The 18,200-nt window shown below is 43.6% G+C and overlaps 1 protein-coding gene across 1 annotated transcript; it reads right to left on the reverse strand.

Annotated features, from left to right (window-relative positions):
• LOC133993701 (NLR family CARD domain-containing protein 3-like) lies at positions 1–13,594 on the reverse strand. Its single transcript, XM_062432717.1, has 10 exons — positions 12,896–13,594; positions 12,516–12,626; positions 9,340–9,465; positions 9,131–9,209; positions 8,711–8,939; positions 6,998–8,461; positions 6,604–6,943; positions 5,338–5,511; positions 1,456–1,629; positions 1–431 (listed from the first exon to the last, which is right to left on the reverse strand). The coding sequence occupies exons 1-10, from the start codon at positions 12,982–12,984 to the stop codon at positions 263–265; spliced, it is 2,955 nt and encodes a 984-aa protein (XP_062288701.1). The 5' UTR covers positions 12,985–13,594; the 3' UTR covers positions 1–262.
• Between the last annotated feature and the right edge of the window lie 4,606 nt (positions 13,595–18,200).

Genomic DNA, 18,200 nt, shown 5'->3' on the forward strand with positions numbered 1-18,200 from the left:
TGAAGGTCTTTGCACATCAAGTCTGTTATTTTCATCTCAAACTGTCGTCTGTTACAAACACATTTTAGTCCAAATGCTCCAAACAGCTGAAGTCAGAATGAATGAATGAACTTTATCTGCAGGAGAGACATGAGGGACATTTTGGAGCAGGTAGCGCCACCATGTGGACATTTATAAAACATTTCTCTTTTAACTCCTGAACTGTGACGAACAGAAGGAAATTTCTGTTTCATGGATTCATTGGTTCAAGATAAATGTCAGTTTAGGCCACGCCCATTTCTGACAAAACACATTTTCCATCATTTTGAACTTTTTTCACTTCTTTTACATATTTCATCCAGTTTTTCTCAAAGTTCTCATGAATCAAACTGAAAACACACTCACACTTCCTCAGACCAGGTTTCAGTCTCTGCAGTCCATCATGGTCCATCCTGGAGGAAGAGACAAAGACACAATCAGCTTCATACACCTTCACTCATATCCACCATAAAACATGAAGCACAGTCCCTCAGTTAGTCAGAGTGTCTGTCCATCTGTCCATATCTGAGAGTGTCCACCTGTCTGTCCATACCTGAGAGTGTCCATCTGTCTGTCCATACCTGAGAGTGTCCACCTGTCCATACCTGAGAGTGTCCACCTGTCTGTCCATACCTGAGAGTGTCCATCTGTCTGTCCATACCTGAGAGTGTCCACCTGTCTGTCCATACCTGAGAGTGTCCACCTGTCTGTCCATACCTGAGAGTGTCCACCTGTCTATCCATACCTGAGAGTGTCCACCTGTCTGTCTCTACCTGAGAGTGTACACCTGTCCATACCTGAGAGTGTCCATCTGTCTGTCCATACCTGAGAGTGTCCACCTGTCTGTCCATACCTGAGAGTGTCCACCTGTCTGTCCATACCTGAGAGTGTCCACCTGTCTGTCCATACCTGAGAGTGTACACCTGTCCATACCTGAGAGTGTCTACCTGTCTGTCCATACCTGAGAGTGTCCACCTGTCTGTCCATACCTGAGAGTGTCCACCTGTCTGTCCATACCTGAGAGTGTCCACCTGTCTGTCCATACCTGAGAGTGTCCACCTGTCTGTCCATACCTGAGAGTGTCCACCTGTCTGTCCATACCTGAGAGTGTCCACCTGTCTGTCCATACCTGAGAGTGTCCACCTGTCTGTCCATACCTGAGAATGTCCATCTGTCTGTCCATACCTGAGAGTGTCCACCTGTCTGTCCATACATGAGAGTGTCCACCTGTCTGTCCATACCTGAGAGTGTCCACCTGTCTGTCCATACCTGAGAGTGTCCACCTGTCTGTCCATACCTGAGAGTGTCCACCTGTCTGTCCATACCTGAGAGTGTCCACCTGTCTGTCCATACCTGAGAGTGTCCACCTGTCTGTCCATACCTGAGAGTGTCCATCTGTCTGTCCATACCTGAGAGTGTCCACCTGTCTGTCCATACCTGAGAGTGTCCAGTCTCCAGTGTGGATCCTTCAGTCCAGCAGACAGAAGCTTCTCTCCTGAGTCTCCTGGATGATTGTATCTCAGGTCCAGCTCTCTCAGATGGGAGGGGTTGGAGCTCAGAGCTGAGGCCAGAGAAGCACAGCCTTCCTCTGTGATCTTACATGCTGACAGACTGAACACACACAACAGTTCATCTAATGAGCTTTAAAACATTCTCAACTCAATAAACAGGATTTCGTCTTTCAGGCCTTTATGTTCACACTCAGCGCCCCCTGCTGTATGTTGGTGAATTACAACAAAAAATTACATTTTCTTTGACAACATTTCTAAAGACAGTAAGAAGATTTAATAGAAATTTATAGATGTTTTATGTCACGGTATGCACATTGAGGGCCTGATTCACTAAGATCCCAAATAAAGGGTAATAATCTGCGTGCACAGTGCAATAGATTGCACGTTTCGTTTGTGTGTGTTTTGCAGCTGATCTACTAAGAATAACTGCGTAAATGAAAACAGGTGCAACAGGTGCAGACAGCAGTATTTAAATGAGGGTTTTGTATCTTAATGGAGAGTTTGGACGAGCAGAAAGCTGCAAGCTCAAAATGAAATGTGATCAGGTTCTAGTGGAAGAGGTTAACTAATATATTGTAATTTATATACAACATTTTTAAAAATTACCTGAGAGTTTCCAGTGTACAGTGTGGACTCTCCAGTCCAGCAGAAAGCTGCTTCACTCCTGAATCCTGCAGGTTGTTGTTACTCAGGTCCAGATCTCTCAGATGGGAGGAGTTGGAGCTGAGAACTGAGGACAGAGCTGCACAGCTTCTCTCTGAGAGGTTACAGTCACTCAGCCTGGAGAAGAATCAGCAGAACAAAAGAAAACAATTGTAAATATTACTTTAACAAAGATGAAACTACATTAATCTGGATAGTTCTGTGTGCACCTACAGAGCTTTTTTGGAGGCTTTGACAGGCTATAGGTTACCTATTTAAATGTTTTGTATTTTTTAAAGACAGCAGAGTATCTAAATAATAATAATAAAGCCAACTATCTGTGTACTTACAGAGCCTTTTTGGATGCTTTGACCATTGGCAGCAGCCTCAGAAGAACCGCCTCTGAAGCAGAGTATTTCTTCAGGTCAAACACATCCAGATCTTTTTCTGATGGCAGTAGGAGAGTTTCCAGTGTACAGTGTGGACTCTCCAGTGCAACACACAGCTGTTTCACTCCTGAATCCTGCAGGTTGTTGTTCCTCAGGTCCAGATCTCTCAGACTAGAGGACTGGGAGCTGAGAACTGAGGACAGAGCTGCACAGCTTCCCTCTGAGAGGTTACAGTCAGTCAGTCTGGAGATACAATAATGAACAAGACAATAAATAAACTCTGTTAAAAAGTTGATTCTGGACTCTTTGTGATGCTGATAAAAATGATCTTCTCAACACTACTTTAAATCTTTCTTGTTCTATTCTAAACATATTGGAGACATGACAGTTAAATATGACAGAATCAATGATGAACAGACATGTAATGATCTAAATCCCATGATATCAAAGCAAAGATCAGTTTCTCTGTCTCAGCCACTGATCATGTACAGTGGAGGAAATAATTATTTGATCCCCTGCTGATTTTGTAAGTTTACCTCCTTACAAAGACATGAACAGTCCATAATTTTTATGGTAGGTTTATTTTAACAGAGAGACAGAATATCAACAAAAAATAAATAAATAAATAAAGGTTATAAATTCATTTTTATTTGATTGAGTGAAATAAGTATTTGATCCCCACAGACCGGTTATGTGACCATGAGACACTCAAACTAGTCCTGTCCCTTTAGGAAAGTTCTCCTAACCTCAACTCGTTATGTGTATAAAACAAACCTGTCACAGAGTCAATCTCTTCTATTCAAACCTCTCCACCACCATGAGATCAAAGAGCTGTTATAGGACGTCAGGGACCAGACTGGCTGGAATGGGCTACAAGACCATCAGCAAGAAGCTTGATGAGAAAGACGATACAAGATAACAGTCAATCCCCCTCGCTCTGGAGTTCCATGGAAGATTTCACCTCGTGGGGTGAAGATGATTCTGAGAAAGGTGAGGGATCAGCCCAGAATTACACGGGAGGATCCTGTTAATGAACTTAAGGGAGCTGGGACCACAGTCACCAAGAAAACCATTAACACACTTCGCCATAATGGATTGAGATCCTGCAGTAACCACAAGGTCCCCCTGCTCAAGAAGGCACATGTACAGGCCCGTCTGAAGTTTGCCAATGAACACCTGAATGATTCAGAGAAGGCTTGGGAGAATGTGATGTAGTCAGATGAGACCAAAATGGAGCTCTTTGGCATCAACTCAACTTGCCATGTTTGGAGGCAGAAAAATGCTGAATATGATCCGAAGAACAGCGTTGTCACTGTCAAACATGGAAGTGTAAACATTCTGCCTTGGGGCTGTTTCTCTGCTAAAGGTACAGGAAAACTTCATCCCATTGCAGGGCCGATGAACGGGGCCATGTACTGTAGAATCTTGGATGAGAACCTCCTGGCCTCAGCCAGAACACTGACGATGGGTTAGATGGGTCTTCCAGCAGGACAATGACCCAAAACATACGGCCATGGCAACAAAGGAGAGGCTCAAGAAGAAGCACATTAAGATCTGGGAGTGGCCTAGCCAGTCTCCGGACCTTAATCCCATAAAAAAATCTGTGGCGGGAGCTGAAACTTTGAGTTGCTAAGCAACAGCCTCAAAACCTTCAGGATTTGGGGAGTATCTGTAAAGATGAGTGGACCAAAATCTCTCCTGAGATCAGTGCAAACCTGGTGACCAACTACCAGAAACATCTGACCTCTGTGCCAACAAGGGTTTCTCCACCAAGTACTAGTCTCGTTTTGCTTGGGGATCAAATACTTACTTCACTCATTCAAATACAAATTAATTAATAACCTTTACGTTTTTTTTTCCTGAATTTTTTGTTGATATTCTGTCTCTCTGTAAAAATAAACCTACCATAAAAATTATGGACTGTTCATGATTTTGTAAGGAGGTAAACTTACAAAATCAGCAGGGGATCAAATAATTATTCCCTCCACTGTATGTGTGCCGTAAAGTAAATAAACCTAAATCAAAGAAAGATAAACTGGAAAATTCAAACATTTTCTTTCCTGTGAATAATAAAACTCTGTTGGAAAACATCTGTGAATCAAAAATCCTGACATTAAAGAAGCTGGACGTCATAGTTGTTTTTGGGTTATTTTTTTCCCGGCATAGACGCCTTTATTCAGCAGTAGACAGACAGGAAACATGGGAAAGAGAGAGAGGTGTGACATGCAGCAAAGGAGCTCTGGCCGGGATTCAAACCGGGGTTGGCTGCGTATGTGGCTCTAACCACTCGACCACCTGCGTGCCCAACCTCATAGTTTAGAAAAATATATTAAATATAAACTGTGACATGATCTGACCTGAGAGTTTCCAGTGTACAGTGTGGACTCTCCAGTCCAGCAGAAAGTTGCTTCACTCCTGAATCCTGCAGGTTGTTGTTACTCAGGTCCAGATCTCTCAGACTAGAGGACTGGGAGCTGAGAACTGAGGACAGAGCTGCACAGCTTCCCTCTGAGAGGTTACAGTCAGTCAGCCTGAAAAAATAAGATTTCTATAAGCAGCCAAGTTACATAATGAATATGTTGAGAAAAGAAAATATAAACAGTGTCATAGGTTTTAATTATTTTAACATTAACCTGAGTTTCAAGTCTTCTATGTGGATACCCAACACTGACCAGGTACAAGCTTTATTTAGTTTTCAATTATTAAAGTAAGAACATCATATAATGAATATATGAAATAAATAGTGACAGCATCTTAAAAAACATCTGAATCCTGACCTGAGAGTTTCCAGTGTACAGTGTGGACTCTCCAGTCCAGCAGAAAGCTGCTTCACTCCTGAATCCTGCAGGTTGTTGTTACTCAGGTCCAGATCTCTCAGACTAGAGGACTGGGAGCTGAGAACTGAGGACAGACCTGCACAGCTTCTCTCTGAGAGGTTACAGCCACTCAGCCTGGAGATATAAAGAAAAAAACAGGCAATAGGTTACTTATTTAAAACATTTTAAAAAGACAGCAGAGTATCTAAATAGTAATAAATAGAGCCAACTATCTGAGTACTTACAGAGCTTTCTTGGAGACTTTGACCATTGGCAGCAGCCTCAGAAGAACCGCCTCTGAAGCAGAGTATTTCTTCAGGTCAAACACGTCCAGATCTTTTTCTGATGGCAGTAGGAGAGTTTCCAGTGTACAGTGTGGACTCTCCAGTGCAGAACACAGCTGCTTCACTCCTGAATCCTGCAGGTTGTTGTTACTCAGGTCCAGATCTCTCAGACTAGAGGACTGGGAGCTGAGAACTGAGGACAGAGCTGCACAGCTTCCCTCTGAGAGGTTACAGTCAGTCAGTCTGGAGATACAATAATGAACAAGACAATAAATAAACTCTGTTAAAAAGCTGATTCTGGACTCTTTGTGATGCTGATAAAAATGATCTTCTCAACACTACTTTAAATCTTTGTTGTTCTATTCTAAACATATTGGAGACATGACAGTTAAATATGACAGAATCAATGATGAACAGACATGTAATGATCTAAATCCCATGATATCAAAGCAAAGATCAGTTTCTCTGTCTCAGCCAGTGATCATGTATGTGTGTCATAAAGTATATAAACCTGAATCAAAGAAAGATAAACTCGAAAATTCAAACATTTCCTTTCCTGTGAATAATAAAACCCTGTTGGAAAACATCTGTTAATCAGAAATCCTGACATTACAGAAGCTGGACCTCATAGTTTAGAATAATATATAAAATATAAACTGTGACATGATCTGACCTGAGAGTTTCCAGTGTACAGTGTGGACTCTCCAGTCCAGCAGAAAGCTGCTCCACTCCTGAATCCTGCAGGTTGTTGTTACTCAGGTCCAGATCTCTCAGATGGGAGGAGTTGGAGCTGAGAACTGAGGACAGAGCTGCACAGCTTCTCTCTGAGAGGTTACAGTCACTCAGCCTGGAGAAGAATCAGCAGAACAAAAGAAAACAATTGTAAATATTACTTTAACAAAGATGAAACTACATTAATCTGGATAGTTCTGTGTGCACCTACAGAGCTTTTTTGGAGGCTTTGACCACTGGCAGCAGCCTCAGAAGAGCCTCCTCTGAAGCAGAGTATTTCTTCAGGTCAAACACGTCCAGATCTTTATCTGATGACAGTAAGATGAAGACCAGAGCTGACCACTGAGCAGGAGACAGTTCATCTGTGGAGAGACTTCCTGATCTCAGGTACTGTTGGATCTGCTCCACTAGAGAACGATCATTCAGTTCATTCAGACAGTGGAACAGATTGATGCTTCTCTCTGCAGACACATTCTCACTGATCTTCTCCTTGATGTACTCGACTGTTTCCTGATTGGTCTGTGAGCTACTTCCTATCTGTGTCAGCAGACCTCGTAGGAGAGTCTGATTGGTCTTTGAGCTACTTCCTGTCTGGGTCAGCAGACCTCGTAGGAGACTTTGATTGGTCTGCAGTGAAAGACCCAGGAGGAAGCGGAGGAACAAGTCCAGGTGTCCATTTGGACTCTTTAAAGCCTCGTCCACAGATCTCTGGTAGAAACGTGTTGGTTCAGGTTTGGTTTTAAAGACTTTAGACCAGCATGATGTTTTTTGTTCTTCTGCCAGCAGATTGACTCCAGACTTGATGAATGTCAGATGGACATGAAGAGCAGCCAGAAACTCCTGAAGGCTCAGATGGACGAAGCAGAACACCTTGTCCTGGTTCAGCCCTCTCTCCTCTTTAAAGACCTGTGTGAACACTCCTGAGTACACTGAGGCTGCTCTGATATCGATGCCACACTCTGTCAGGTCTGATTCATAGAAGATCAGGTTGCCTTTCTGCAGCTGCTCAAAAGCCAATTTTCCCAGAGATTCAATCATCTTCCTGCTCTCTGGACTCCAGAGTGGATCTGTCTCAGCTCCTCCATCATACTTGATGTTCCTCAGTTTGGACTGAAGCACCAGGAAGTGGATGTACATCTCAGTCAGGGTCTTGGGCAGCTCTTCTCCCTCTCTGCTTTTCAGCACATCCTCCAGAACTGTAGCAGTGATCCAGCAGAAGACTGGGATGTGGCACATGATGTGGAGGCTTCGTGACGTCTTGATGTGGGAGATGATGGTGCTGGCCTGCTCCTCATCTCTGACTCTCTTCCTGAAGTACTCCTCCTTCTGTGGGTCAGTGAACCCTCTGACCTCTGTCACCATGTCAACACACTCAGGAGGGATCTGATTGGCTGCTGCAGGTCGTGTGGTTATCCAGAGGCGAGCAGAGGGAAGCAGTTTCCCCCTGATGAGGTTTGTCAGCAGCACATCCACTGAGGTGGACTCTGTAACATCAGTCAGGATCTCAGTGTTGTGGAAGTCCAGAGGAAGTCGACACTCATCCAGACCGTCAAAGATGAACACAACCTGGAACTCTTCAAACCTGCAGATTCCTGCTTCTTTGGTTTCAGTAAAGAAGTGATGAACAAGTTCCACCAAGCTGTACTTTTTCTCTTTCAGCACATTCAGCTCTCTGAAAGTGAATGGAAATGTGAAGTGTATGTCCTGGTTGGCTTTGTCTTCAGCCCAGTCCAGAGTGAACTTCTGTGTTAAGACTGTTTTCCCAATGCCAGCCACTCCCTTTGTCATCACTGTTCTGATTGGTTCATCTCTACCAGGTGAGGCTTTAAAGATGTCTTCTTGTTTGATTGTTGTTTCTGGTCTGTGTGGTTTCCTGGATGCTGTTTCAATCTGTCTGATCTCATGTTCATCATTGACCTCTGCAGTCCCTCCCTCTGTGATGTAGAGCGGTGTGTAGATCTGATTCAGAAGGGTTGGGTTTCCTGCTTTAGCGATCCCCTCAAACAGACACTGGAACTTCTTCTCCAGGTTAGACTTGAGTTTACGTCGACACTTTGCAGCACGAGCTCCTGAATGAACAAACAACAAATGAAATCAGTGAGTGGATCCTTCAGAAAGTCTAGAAATCTGAACATGTAAGTGTTTCTGTGTAGTTTTTCCTCCTCCATCATTTTTATTCAGCTCATCAGTGGAGGACAAACAGCCTCTGATCTGATGCAGATGTGTGCAGCATATTTACAGCAGAGTATGAAATATAAACCTCTCCCATGTTGCCTCCATTTCCTCTCATCATGTTAAATCTGTTAAAATCCTCTTACTGCTCTGCAGACGCTCAGCCAGATCCTCCTGCTTCATTCTCCTCAGGAAGTGCAGAGTGATCTTCAGAAATGCATCTCTGCTGCTCCTCCTCTGCTCTTCCTCCTCACCGTCCAACACCTCCTCATCCTCACTCTGACTCTCTAGGCATTCTGGGTCATCTGGACTCAGACCCCTCTGGACTCTCTTCAGCTCGTTCTTCACAAAAGTGACGATGTTCTCCTCCAGCAGCTGGAACAGAAAGATAAAGTGAACATTTCATTTAAACTGGTAGAACACAACATGTGATTCATGTGTCAGTCTGAAGGCCTGCTGGTCTAAACAGAGCAGCATGGACACTGTTAGGACCTGAATGTTACTTTACTATTTCATCTGTGGTTGATGGAGTTAATAGTAAAAGGTGTGTTTGTACATGTACACACCATAAATATGGAGTCCAGCTGTGTTTGATGCTGCTGTGCAGACTGATCACTGGGAACCTCTGAGCTCTGCTGCTGAACTCTGTGGAGAAAACATCACGTTTAAGGACATTTAATGACTCAAATCTGCACTCAGCTTATTAAAGATGTTCTGTCATGATGACTAAATGAACTGTAAATGCTGCTCTGATTACTGGATGTTAAATTCTTACCTTCCATCAGCAGGTTGTCCATCTTTAAACATAACAAGACCACCCATAGACCCGTCACTCTTCATGGACACACAGCTGGGTTCAGGAGAGTCTGCTCTCTGCTGCTGCATCCTGATACTAATAAAACAGAGAGACAAAAGCATGAAGTTAAAACCAAAGAACTGAAGGATTAATCTTCAGTTTAAATGTCAGCCCTGAGCATCTCTTACTCGCCTGTGGCCAGTCTGTAATTCCCTCATCAGTTCCTCAGGACAACAAACGTCTCATTAATTATTTCCCTGCAAATTTGTCAAAGTTACTTGGACACTTTAGTTCAAACCAACTACATTGTGATCCTGTTCTTGTCTGCTCCTTTTCCTTTTGTTAGATGCTCTAATCTGAGAATCATCACCTCGTGGTGGAGGGGTTTGTGAGTGTCGTCGTTGTCGTCCTAGGCATGCTGATCCCCGGCATCATAAATTAGCTTTAGGGACGTGGAACATCACCTTACTGATGGGGAAGGAGGTGAAACGGTACCAACTACCTATATTTGGAGTGACCTCTACACAGAGCTGCAGCTCTGGAACCAAACTCCTGGAGAGGATCCGGACTATGTTCTGGAGTCAGCAGGGTGAGAGGAGCCGGGCGGTGTGGAGATACTCAGAGTCTCCGGCTGAGCGCAGCAAGAGATCTCCTGCAGAACCAGAGGGTGGTCTCCTTGTGACTTGGTGTTTTTGGGAGGAAGACTCTGACTGGTGTCTGTGGTTCTGCAGTGAACAGCAGCTCAGAGTACCCGGCCTTCTTGGACTCTCTGGCCCTGGAGGGGCCGCGGCCCACTGAGTCCATAGTTCTGCTGGGGGACTTGAACGCCCACGTGGGCAACGATGGAGAAACCCCGGGGGGGGGGGGGATTGGGAGGAACGGCCCCATCTGAACCTGACTGGTGTATTGTTATTGGACTTGTGTGCTAGCCATGGATCATAACAAACACCATGATCCAGCATCAGGAGGGTTCAGAAGTGGGCCTGCTTCCAGAACACCTTAGGACAAAGGTCCATGATCCACTTTGTAGTGGAGTCATCAGACCTGCGGCCGCATGTCTCAGACACTCTGGTGAAGAGAGGAGCGGAGCTGTCAGCTGGTGCTGAGGTGGATCAGGTGGGGGGGCGAGCTGCCAGACCTGGGAAACCTAAACCAGGTGAACTGGGAACGTCTGGCCAAGGCCCCCGTCCACCAGACCTTCAACTCCCAACTCTGGAGGAACTTCTCCTGCATCCTCGGGGAGGTTGAGGACATGGAGTCAGAGTGGACCATGTTCAGGACCTCAGATGTAGAGGCGGATGAGATTCACCCTGAGATGCTGAAGGTTCTGGACATTGTGGGGCAGTCATGGAGGTCAGGAACCCATGGACTGGCAGACTGGAGGCTCCAACTACCAGGGATCACACTACTCAGCCTCCAGGAGAAGCTGCTGCTGAAAGGCTCCGGCTGATTGTAGAACCTGATTCAGGAGGAGCGATGTGGATTCTGGCCGTGGAACAGTGGACCAGCTCTTCACCCTGCAGGGATCCTGGAGGTCGTCATGGGAGTTCACACATCCAGTCTACATGTGCTTTGTGGACTTGGAGAAGGCTTCAGACCGTGTCCCTCGGGGGACCTTGTGGGAGGAGTTGTGGGAATTTGGGGTACCAGGGTCTCTGCTGTGAGCCATTGGGTCCCTAAACAACCGCTGTGAGAGCTGTGTTCACTGTGTTCTCTGCAGTAAGTCAGACCTGGTCCCAGTGGGTGTTGGGCTCTATCAGGGCTGTTCCTGGTCTCTGATCCTGGTTCTGATCTTCATGGACAGAGTCTCAAGGTGCAGCCGGGGGGAGGAGAGAGTCCAGTTTGGGGATCTCAGAACCTCCTCACTGCTTTCTGTGGTTGATGTTGTTCTGTTGGACTCTACATGTGAAGCGGTCGGGATGAGAGTCAGAACCTCCCCTGCCCCCTCAGGGCTGGGGGGGGGGGGGGGGGGGTGCTGCCCTAAGCGGAGGAGTTTAAGTATCTGGGGGTCTTATTCACATTGAGGGTCAGATGGAGCGTGAGATTGACAGGTGGATGGGTGCAGCATCAGGTGGATGGGTGCAGCATCAGCAGTGATGAGCGTCCTGGTGGATCAGAGCCTCTCCTGAAGGTGAAGCTCTCAGTGTAGCAGTCAGTCTACATCCCAACCCTCACCTCTGCTCACCAGCTTTGGGTAGTGACCCAAACAATGAGATGCTGGATCCAAGCAGAGAGGGTCTGGGCTCTTAGAGATCGGGTCAGGAGTTCAGACACCCGGGGGAGGCTAGGAGTAGAGCCGCTGCTCCTTCACATGGAGCCAGCTGAGGTGGTTCTGGCTCCTGGTCAGGATCCTCCTGGACGCCCCCCTTTAGAGGAGGTCCAGGTCCAACTGGGAGGAGACCCAGAACACACTGGAGGGATTACATATCTCTGCTGGTCTGGGAACAGCTTGGGATCCTCCAGGAGGAGCTGATGAGCGTAGCTGGAGGGAAGGAGGTCTGGGTTTCACTGCTCAGCCTGATGAGACCCGGATAAGAGACAGATGATGGATGTAGAACAAACACATTTGGATCCATAGTCTGAGCTTTGACCGAAAATGGAGATTGATGGATGGATAGCTGTACCTGATGGTTTTCCTGATTCAGAGTGCCTTCCCTTTGTCAGAGTCTGTTCTGCTCTTCTCCTGCTAATCTGCCACACCCCCCTCATCAGTTAACTCTGTTCAACTGGACTGTCAGCTGCACCCCATCTGTAATCAAGCCTGTATATATACACTTCTGTTGTCCACTCACTCTTTGCCAGATCGTCATTTACAGTTGCTTCATGTCAGACCTTCCAGCACTGATTCATGGACTGATTCCCTGGTTTCAACCCTGCTTGCTTTTGACCTCCTCTCCTCGTGTCTTCCCCGGTAAACGCTCCAGCCTTCTGTCCCTGACTTTGAGTATGATTAGCAGGAGTGGCGCAGGGGTGTGGTGAGTGGAATTTTACCAGCAGCAGAACAGACTGACACCCTTCATGGTCTGTAAGCCTGTCTGTTGGTTTTTCAGCATTAAAGCTGTTTCCATTTAACCTGTCTATGTTGTCTGAGCCTGGTTCACACGAGGTTTATTCAGCCCAAACCGCCAACGTACCAACTAGTTTTAAATTCTTACCTTCCATCAGCAGGTTGTCCATCTTTAAACATAACAAGACCACCCATAGACCCGTCACTCTTCATGGACACACAGCTGGGTTCAGGAGAGTCTGCTCTCTGCTGCTGCATCCTGATACAAACAAACAACAAATCAAAGAGATGAACGTTTTCCTGTTTATCAAAATGTCATCTGATGAAAGATGCTGTCTCATCTTAGTTGATTAGTTGACTAATCAGTGGTTGAGCTCTTTGTTAACTCACAAAGTTAGTAGTTCATTCTGAGTTATTGTGACTTATTATTCAGTAGTTGAGTGTCAGATGTGACAGTGAGTGTGAATAATGATGGAGGAGTGATGTGAGTGGAGAACAGTGATGGACAGTTAGAGATCCTCATCTCACCTCTGAGCTTTGGTCTGGCTGTCATGTTCCCCACACAGAGAGCTTTTAGAGGGAGGGACTCCCTCCTCTCTGTCCTCACACTGATCCATAGCAGAGAAACAGCTGCTGGGAGAGCTGCACTCACTCACTACAACATGGAAGATGTTCAGCTGCTCAGTTCACATCCAGTCACAGAGACTTTGGAGCTTCAGCTGTGGAGGAAACACAGAGAGAGAAGATGCTGCTGATTCTCCTTCATCAGTCCATCTGATGTGAGGCTGCTGTCACTTCATCATCACTTCACTGTCAAAGTCTACAAACATCAAATGTGCCTTCTACTGCCAGCTGGAGGAGGGACCACACCACCATCATCCATTACAAACAGCCAGGAGACAAACATCTGACAGGCTGCTGCTCAACATCAGCAAAACCAATCAGCTGATAGATTTTAGGAGACGGGAGGTGAAGACACATGAGTGTGTCTACATGAAAGGAGCTGAGGTGGAACAGGTGAACAGCTTCAGGTTCCTGCATCACTGACTCTCTACTGTTCTCTCTACTGTTCTCTGATGCTTTGAACATCAGCTGTTTCTATTATTTAGTCCACCCTCATTGATAGAAATGGACTAAATATGAGAAACAGCTCTCAGTAGAACACAATATCATTCAACAGCAGCACAAACTGCAGCCTCCAAAATGAGCAACAAGCTGAATGAACACAAAGTGAACATTAAAGCTTGATGAAGGAGGATTTACTGCAGGACTGTTGGATCACACTGCAGCAGCTGGACCTCACAAACTCACTCAAACTGCTTTATTTCACTTCTCTGATTGTAATGACATGTGTTTGTGTCTCAGCTGCATTTCACTATACAGTCCTGGATTGTGTGATGACAGTAAAGCTGAAGCAGCAGACTGACTTTATTCAGAGTTTCCTCAGAAGGTAAATGAGCCACATGACTCCCTCTCTCCTCCACCTTGTTACCCTGCTGCTGCTCTCTGACTCTGTTCATTCTCTACTGATCTAATGACATCAGAGTAATGACATCTGTACCTGTGTAACACCACACTACTATTTCACTGGACAGGAATCTAATCCAAGATCATTTCTCACCTGTCTTTTTCTCTCTGAACAATAAATGAAGTTCAAGCTGTCCTGCTGTTCTTTCTGAAGCTATTCTGCTGTTTGTCTTCCTGTGACCTCCTCCCTCTCCCTCTCTATTTATACTTTATACTTTATATTAGGACTGCAGGATCATCATGTAGGCCTCAACTCATTCTCCATATTATCATTATGATTATAATTTCAGTTTAATAGAGCTGATATTAGTCTAAATATATACATATATGTATTTTGTGTTGGTCTTTTCTTTTACTGTGTGGACATTAAACATTTTACTGATTATTATTAAAACACACTGTAGAATAATGTAACTGTAGCAACATCAGAATAACTGATCATAGAAATATGACAGAAATATTATTGTTATTATTAATATTATTACTTTTGTTTCCTAGTGTCTTGTATTATGTTTCCTGTTTTATTTTGAAACTCACCTCTTGTCTTGTTACAGGTCCTTCACTTCCTGCCCTCGTGTGTTTCCCGCCTTCCTGAAGCTTCCCACAGAGAAAATATCTGTGGAAAGTAGAGAAGTGAAACTGCTGCACAAGTAAAAACACATTTCTGTCTGTGAGGATGTTGAATCTAAAAGCATCAACAGTTCAACTAGTTTCCTGTAGAGTATTTAACCTGTTTGTCTCGTTCCCCAGTGACAGCGTTCCAGCCTCTCTTCTATTTCCCTTGTGAGTCTTTTGTGTTTTTGACCAGTTGCTACCTTTAGGACCCTGCTTTTTGCCTGATCATCTTTGTACCAACTTTTGCTTTATTAAAGGAGTGTTTTTCTGATTACCACCGAGCACGAGTCATTTAAGTATTGTTACAGTTAAAAGCATAAACATATAATTTAATATAACAGATAATAGTTCATTTGTATCTACTTATATGGGCATCAGGAGGAGCATGAGGCGCCCTCCTGAACCTGTGAACCAATCAACCTGTCAATCACCACGTAGCCACGCCCTAATGCATACCCTGCTTTATCGTCACATATAAAATCAGGGAGGCCAAAATGTCCCAAATGAACATCATACTGCATTGAAGAAGGCTTTAAACTAGCGATTGAGACCATAAACACATTTTGAAAACGTTTACTGAGGTTAGAAATCAAGTGAGAAGTTGGTGAATTCTCCATTGACTTGTATAGAGACGGAAGTCCTTTTGACACCAAAACGGTCGCCCCCTGGTGGCCTTTTGATAGAATGCAGTTTTAAGTTACTGGAACTCCCCGCTTGGGATGTAAACACTGAAACTCCATATTTTTGCTCCACAAGTCATGTTTCCGGTCATTTTTGATTAGAAGGAATATAAATAATAATATAAATAAGAATATAAATAAGAATATAAATAAGAATATAAATAAGAATATAAATAGGAATATAAATAATAATATAAATAATAATATAAATAGGAATACTACAAGCAGCAGTGTCTCTTCTTTATGAAACATGACACCACATTCATCAGGAGAACTGAGTGAATGAGAAAAGTCAGTTTGATCAGTTAATTAACATTTTAAATGATGAAGAGGCAGCAACACAAACATCAGTCTTCATTATGTAGTTTGTCCTACAGTCACCTGCGAACTAAACTACTGATTTAATTATCTCTGTGACGTTAATAGTGTCAAGTTGTGAAATAACTTTATTACAGTAAAATATATCATCAGAACGTCACACACACACATATATATATATATATATTATAATGTATTTATTTATTTATTTTTATTCTTCAGTCTTACTGTTAGAATTAACAGCAGCTTCACTTTTTACTGTAAAATAAGTGAAAACTGTCACTTACCGAAGCTTCACACGGAGAAAACATCTGCGTCACAGCTGAGAGAGAAAAATTATAAAACTGCTGCAACAAGGAAACGAACAGAGATAAAAACAGCTGCCAGGTGATGCGTCATATAACAAGTTCAACTAGTTTCTAGATCCTGGAAATGAGTTCAGGTTTGGATCAGAAACAAACTCAAAGTGACTCTGAACTAAAAACATTCAGCAGGCTTCATAGTATTACTACTAACAGTACTGGAAGAAGTACTCTGATACTTTACTGAAGTAAAACTACTAATACACTCATGTACAAATACTCCATTACAAGGAAAAGTACTGCAGTATTATAGTGATGTAGTATGCAGTATTACAGTAAAAGTACTGCAGTATTATAGTGATGTAGTATGCAGTATTACAGTAAAAGTACTGCAGTATTATAGTGATGTAGTATGCAGTATTACAGTAAAAGTACTGCAGTATTATGAGTGATGTAGTATGCAGTATTACAGTAAAAGTACTGCAGTATTATGAGTGATGTAGTATGCAGTATTACAGTAAAAGTACTGCAGTATTATAGTGATGTAGTATGCAGTATTACAGTAAAAGTACTGCAGTATTATGAGCGATGTAGTATGCAGTATTACAGTAAAAGTACTGCAGTATTATAGTGATGTAGTATGCAGTATTACAGTAAAAGTACTGCAGTATTATAGTGATGTAGTATGCAGTATTACAGTAAAAGTACTGCAGTATTATGAGTGATGTAGTATGCAGTATTACAGTAAAAGTACTGCAGTATTATAGTGATGTAGTATGCAGTATTACAGTAAAAGTACTGCAGTATTATAGTGATGTAGTATGCAGTATTACAGTAAAAGTACTGCAGTATTATGAGTGATGTAGTATGCAGTATTACAGTAAAAGTACTGCAGTATTATAGTGATGTAGTATGCAGTATTACAGTAAAGTACTGCAGTATTATAGTGATGTAGTATGCAGTATTACAGTAAAAGTACTGCAGTATTATAGTGATGTAGTATGCAGTATTACAGTAAAAGTACTGCAGTATTATGAGTGATGTAGTATGCAGTATTACAGTAAAGTACTGCAGTATTATAGTGATGTAGTATGCAGTATTACAGTAAAAGTACTGCAGTATTATAGTGATGTAGTATGCAGTATTACAGTAAAAGTACTGCAGTATTATAGTGATGTAGTATGCAGTATTACAGTAAAAGTACTGCAGTATTATAGTGATGTAGTATGCAGTATTACAGTAAAAGTACTGCAGTATTATAGTGATGTAGTATGCAGTATTACAGTAAAAGTACTGCAGTATTATAGTGATGTAGTATGCAGTATTACAGTAAAAGTACTGCAGTATTATAGTGATGTAGTATGCAGTATTACCTCCACAGCATTGTTCAAACCTAACACCAACCTAGCCAGACCCTCCCGCAAAATTCAAGATTGGGCCTTCAGACCCCGCCGACCCATCCTCTTTCTAGGAGACTCTAACAATAAAAGAATCCGGTCACATACAAACCCCGACATACAACTTGAAAGCTACCCTGGAGCAAATCTTTACCATTTTCTAAAAATCTGTGAAAAAACCCCCCCCAGCCCCCTCACAAAAATAGTCGTCTTCTCCATAGGTTTAAATAATAAAGACCAGGACCCCAAACAAACATCCATAAAACAACTCCGTGCACTGTTCAAACAAGCCGGCATCACTTTCCCCAACGCAGACATATACTTCCCCATCATTAATTACTCCACCCGCCTCACACCTACCCAACAACAAAACCTGAAACTCATCAATAATACTATTGCTACACACCTCCCCTTCCTTGCTGAAATCCCACATGACACTTTCATTACAGAACAGGACAACATACACTGGACAGCCTCCACAGCCCACCACATATTCAATAACTGGTGCAAACAATTAAATTTATAATTCACACATACCCGAATCTGGCACATTTCCCTTCTACCCCCACCCCTAACATCCCTCAACCACAGATCCCACAGACCTCAGACACGCCTCCTCCCCCCCTACAACATAACAACCCTCACTCCAATATACTCAACCTATCCACTCTACTCACCTTATCCCCGGCACAAACTCAACTTCTGGAGAGGGGATTATCCTTCATCCCACGTCCCACTAAACACGACCGGGAGGAACTTCAAAGGGACATACACCAATACCATAGACGCATTAAAATTACGGATCATTTTCACCTCCAACCCAATCATAACCACACACCATTCACACACAAATCCAGCTGGGAACCCCAAATGTCTCAGCTGGATAAACACACAATAGCACTAATAAAATCAGACAAAAGGGCCCTGCGCATATATCGTCCCTCGACAGATATCCCAGATAATCTGTCGGGGGACGAGCGCAGGGCCCTAAAAC

Source organism: Scomber scombrus, chromosome 14, assembly GCF_963691925.1.
Source record: "Scomber scombrus chromosome 14, fScoSco1.1, whole genome shotgun sequence".
Taxonomy (NCBI): domain Eukaryota; kingdom Metazoa; phylum Chordata; class Actinopteri; order Scombriformes; family Scombridae; genus Scomber; species Scomber scombrus.

Excerpts from the sequence above, each read along its gene's own strand:
- LOC133993701 (XM_062432717.1), bottom strand. The coding sequence starts at position 12,984 with ATGGATCAGTGTGAGGACAGAGAGGAGGGAGTCCCTCCCTCTAAAAGC. Across the intron at positions 8,940-9,130 it reads AGCTGGACTCCATATTTATG|CTGCTGGAGGAGAACATCGT; the intron begins GTGTGTACATGT and ends TTTCTGTTCCAG. Across the intron at positions 432-1,455 it reads TGGAGACTGGACACTCTCAG|GATGGACCATGATGGACTGC; the intron begins GTATGGACAGAC and ends CTCTTCCTCCAG.